The 4,972-nt window shown below is 33.5% G+C and overlaps 1 protein-coding gene across 1 annotated transcript; it reads right to left on the bottom strand.

Annotated features, from left to right (window-relative positions):
* Positions 1-2,121: 2,121 nt before the first annotated feature.
* LOC145012412 (plant intracellular Ras-group-related LRR protein 3-like) lies at positions 2,122-3,673 on the bottom strand. The gene is made up of 3 exons (XM_078971219.1): positions 3,358-3,673; positions 2,954-3,120; positions 2,122-2,890 (listed from the first exon to the last, which is right to left on the bottom strand). Exons 1-3 carry the CDS (start codon positions 3,550-3,552, stop codon positions 2,269-2,271), a joined length of 984 nt encoding a protein of 327 aa, XP_078827345.1. The 5' UTR covers positions 3,553-3,673; the 3' UTR covers positions 2,122-2,268.
* Between the last annotated feature and the right edge of the window lie 1,299 nt (positions 3,674-4,972).

Raw genomic sequence — 4,972 nt, 5'->3', positions numbered from 1 at the left:
ATAAATTGTTGTGATTTCCCTCATGGAAACCTTATATCATGTTGTCGTGATTCCCCTCATGAGAACCTTATAGCAATGTTATCTTGATTCCCCTTATGGGAACCTTGTAACAATGTTTCCCCCTATAGGACCGGGTAGCCGTATCACCCCTCACTAGAGATTTACAACTATATTTCCCTCATCGGAAACTTATGCCAAGTTCCATCACATTGACCGTTGGGATCTATGCCTGTCTCGAGGCTATGACATATTGCTCGTCACCTAGTCCATTGGAGTAACACATAAAAGGCATTCCATGTCTTTTCGCATATAGCTTTCTATAAAGCTTCTAGCATACATTCACATAGAATCTCGTACCAACAACTTTTCATAAATTTCATAATTACAGAGCTTAACTATATCTTTAGTACTCACCATTGGAGTACAATATATTCTCACTCACATAGTAGGCATTTCATGTCATTTTTACACGTATAGCTTTTATATAAACTTCTAATACACAAGAACACTTATAGATTTTTATAAGCTTTTGATACACATACACACTTATAGCTTTTCATAAGCCTTAGATACACATACACTTATAGCTTTCCCAAGTTAATATATGTACACACTACTCATATAGGCTATTTGTCAAACATATCAATTAATCAATTACATAGCTGCAGAGCTTAACCAAAGCTCTTGTTGCTCAATCGTGCATCATATTGTCTGTTAAATTCATAAAACTATTAGCAATTCCTTTTTTTAAATCATTTAAACATTTGGCATGCTTATACTTTCTAAAATATCCATTTTTATAATCATACAGATTAGGGATTTACGCTTTAAAATGCTTTGACACCAAAACATTATCATAAAACCAAGCATAGTCACACCTAGTAAATTACTTGCACGTTTTCACATATTATCAAATACTTTTCTATGTACCCAGAAAGTCAACATGTACTCACCTGGCTAATTAATGAGACTAATTATTGTCGTAGCCTCACGCTTAGCACTGCTTTCCAACTTACCACCTTACGCAGACCTATTAGGTAACATACCAAGTTCCTTCGAACTTGTATAAATTTACTAGCATATCTACCTGGATGTTGATTTTTTTAACCATTAACTAAACCTGGTAACCGTTTGTTATCAAACTCATCAAGTCTCATAAAAAACGGCTTAAACCCATAAATTTTTAGCTTGATCACTAACTATCGGTCATCACGTAACTTGGAGTTTATAACCCTTGCTAACCGGATTAAGAATCCCAGTGTGGAAATCAACTATCAAACTTACCATTGAGTTCATAATAGCACCATATTACAAATCCTATTAACTAACTTGGGTTTTTAATAACGTTTACATGATTACATTACATAAACATAATAATAGAATAAGAACTAACTGATCTTGTTCGGTGTATCGCATCCTCGTAATCAGTATTATCATACGCTTTTCTTAGCTACGAATTATCACTCAACATTCGAGGTATTAATCGGGAAACTGTATCACCGAGACTTATGATCAGATTCGAGACTTAAGAAGAGTATAGATAAAGCTTGGAGAAGGTTCAAGGTTAATCTAGCGTTAACCCTTAAGGTGAGTACAAGTGGCTTTTTCTCAACTATGGAGTACATGGAAAAATAACTTGTTTTGATTAAAGTTTTATATGCAAGTCTAGTTTTGTAAATGCTTGGAATTGTTGAATGATTTATAGTCTTGCTAGTTGTTTTGAGTTTTGTAAACTATATGAGTTTACATTTGAACTAGAATGTTTTTCAATTAGCATGAGCGTGTTGTTTGCTTGACTTGCATAAAACAAAAGTAGTGTTCATGCATCCACCTACAAAAAATTGATATGGGTAAATAGTTAAAGATGTCCTAACGGATCCAACCAAGACCCGGCAATTCGTGTCATGAAAACGTGTCAGCCACAAATTTGACACGATATGATTACACGATGAGAAATAAGTTTTATCTCAACTTTCAAGATGTATCCGTGTCGTGTATTCGTGTCTCTCACAGATTCGTGTATTCGTATCTGGAATTATCAGGTCTAAATTTCAAACTAAGGTTGTTAATACCGAGAAATATCATTTATATATACACATTCTAATAAGAAGCATAACAAAGTGACAAAAAAGATCACATAAATACAAAATACACATCATAAATATTTCACTCATCACAACAATTACCATGTTCAACCATCACTTACAACATGATACGCACTTTATCATTTGTTGTTAAGTAACTTTAAAGTTTTTATACTTTAAAATATTACAATAATTGATCCAAGTATGAGTCTTTGGAAGTAGAAGATTTACCATGTCCTTGTCCAAGATACACATTAACCATGTTGGTTCCCCAAGCCATCCATCCTCCTTGATTCTCATCATTTTCAACCACACGCCTTTGTTCCTCAGCAGCTATATTAGCAAGCCGCCAATTGACCATAAAGCCCTTCACAGCCTCAGTTCCTTCCATTACAATCTCCATTGGAGGAACTACAATCGGGTTCTGATCTAAGTTTAATTTGGTCAGATTCTGAAGTTGACCGAATGATTCAGGAAGAGACTTGATTTGGTTGTTACTGAGATCAAGTTCTTTGAGGTTTTTAAGGTTTGTAATTGTGTCAGGTAACTCTGTCAAATTGCTGAAGTTACTACTCAAGTTCAATACCTCAAGATTTGACAGTTTCCCAATTGAAGATGGAAGGCCATGGAGTTTGTTGAAATGCGCATCTAGGTATTTTAAAGATTCTAGTTCACTAATGGTAGTTGGAAGGAAACGGATTTCGTTGAGGCTGATTGACAGGATTTTGAGGCTTATTAGTCCAAAACCGAAGTTTGTTGGCAAGAATATTAGGTTATTGAAGCTTGCATACAATTCTTCCAATGATCTGTTGATGAATTGAGAATTGAGATATAGATCATATAATATAGTTGAAAGTTGAAAGAATTACTTGCAAAAGGCGATGCTTTCTGGAATGGTGTTGAGCTTGTTGCTTGAGATGTTTAAGATTTTGAGAGATGTCAACAAGCCGATGGAATCTGGCAATGATTCTAAAAGATTGGATGAAACATCAAGCTTCTCTAGTTTCACTAATCCTGCAATTGAATCAGGAAGCACCTGTTTGACGACAAAAATTGTAAAAATTTGGATGAATCCAGAAAGAAATCAAGAGTGAAAGTTCACCAGAAAGTTAACTTGGACATTTTAACAAACAGGTTGAAGGTATGAACAAGGCTTAATATAATTTAGAGGATACGAAAGCATAACAATCACGATTCGATCAGAACTCAAAAGATTCGTAGATATAAGGAAGAATTGGACATAAAGAATCAAAGGAAGAAGTGAAAAAGAAACCTGTAAGTGATTATTGGAGAGATTGAGATGAATTAAACTGGAAAGCTTGCCAAATGCTTCGGGAAGAAACCTTAACTGTTGACTAGAGAGGTCAACGATATCGATGACCTCCTCCGATGCCTGCTTCAGTATCTTGACAACTTCTTCGTTGGCTTCATCTGATCCATCGTCGTTATCATTCACAAGATCATCCATTTTTTTTATAATTTTGATACAATTGTGAACTCAATCAAGCTCTGATCCCTGTCGCTTTTACTTATGGCGGTCTTTGTAGAGAATTCGTCAAACATTTGACTTTGACACTGGCGGGCCTCAGTTCACATGCTTCTTAACAAGTTCGAGATTTCGAAGTTTATCCAAAAAAAGAAAAAGTACGAAAGAAAACATAAAATCTAAATACAAGAAATATCTACCGATTGTTTATTTCAGTCGTTTTTTCTCTCTTTATCTCCTTTCTCACTGTAAAAAACAAGAGTGAAGAAAAACCACACAAAACACTCAATTATTGTTTTGATTAACTCCTGATACAATAGTAAAACATGGGAAGATACACGTGGCTCATTACAAATCTATTTGTAATTATGTATAATTGTACATGGTGCTTTTTCTGGTTTTCTTTCATAAAATTGCACTTACTCTTTATTTAGTTTTTATGAAAACCAAGAGTTCCATAAAATTCCTTAATAAAAAACCTCCATCAATTTTGGGCTCCTCTTGTAAGATGAGTGTATTAAAATTAGTCGGTATTATCAGGTCCGGCCCCAAAATTTCGAAGATTCTGTCCAATTTAAGGCCCTAAAACATAGAAAACCTAAAATTTAAGCAAACAAATTAGAATTTTTCATATTTTATTGCAAAATACCAAGGTTCTAAAAAATTCGTCATTGCGTGTCATGGTTCCAAGGCTTGTACATACCGTCAAGCTTTGCCAAAACGCCGCCTTAACTTATATATGTGTATAAAAATGAATAATAGTTGAAAATACATATAAAAATATTAATTATATAGAAAATTGCCGCCTTAAGTCACGCCTTACAAACGTTGTGACTCGTCAAGGTTCGGAAAAGCTTGAGGCTTGACATTGTCGCCAAGTTACGTCTTACGTTGTTTAGAATATTGCAAAATACTCCAAATAAATTAACATTTCATTCAATATAAATACATAAAAAAATAAATTTGTTTCTACACCAAAACAACCATCATTCTATTAATCATTGAAACTCAAATGCAAACTATAACACCTCTTTCCTCTGAAAAAACTATAAAAAAACAAATGAAATCAGAATGCTATAATCAGAAAAGAAAAACAACACCTTCTAACTTGCAAGAGTGCAAACATATCTAAAATTAGAAACCTCTAAACCTTAAAGCTGGATTGAAAATAGACAGATTGTTCCATCAATTCTTATGAATTCTAGACAACATAAAACAGTAAGAATGAAAAAAAAAAAAAAAAACCTAGTTTACTTCTACACAATATAAGAACCCTATCAGTTTATCAGATTGATAAAAAAAATGTACAATACCTTTGATTTTTTACACTTCAAGAAAATCTTAAATAAAAAACTTCTAAAACTCAAAGTTGGATCAGTAAGCTGATTATTTCTTCAATTTT

Source organism: Lactuca saligna, chromosome 8, assembly GCF_052625555.1.
Source record: "Lactuca saligna cultivar CGN05327 chromosome 8, ASM5262555v1, whole genome shotgun sequence".
In the NCBI taxonomy this organism is placed as follows: Eukaryota; Viridiplantae; Streptophyta; class Magnoliopsida; order Asterales; family Asteraceae; genus Lactuca; species Lactuca saligna.
Note: the sequence above shows the minus strand (reverse complement) of the source record. Positions and strands in the feature narration are given on the sequence as shown.

Coding starts and splice junctions, on each gene's coding strand:
- LOC145012412 (XM_078971219.1), bottom strand. CDS start 3,552: ATGGATGATCTTGTGAATGATAACGACGATGGATCAGATGAAGCCAAC. Junction 3,121..3,357: donor TCTCCAATAATCACTTACAG/GTTTCTTTTTCA, acceptor GTCGTCAAACAG/GTGCTTCCTGATTCAATTGC. Junction 2,891..2,953: donor GAAAGCATCGCCTTTTGCAA/GTAATTCTTTCA, acceptor ATTCATCAACAG/ATCATTGGAAGAATTGTATG.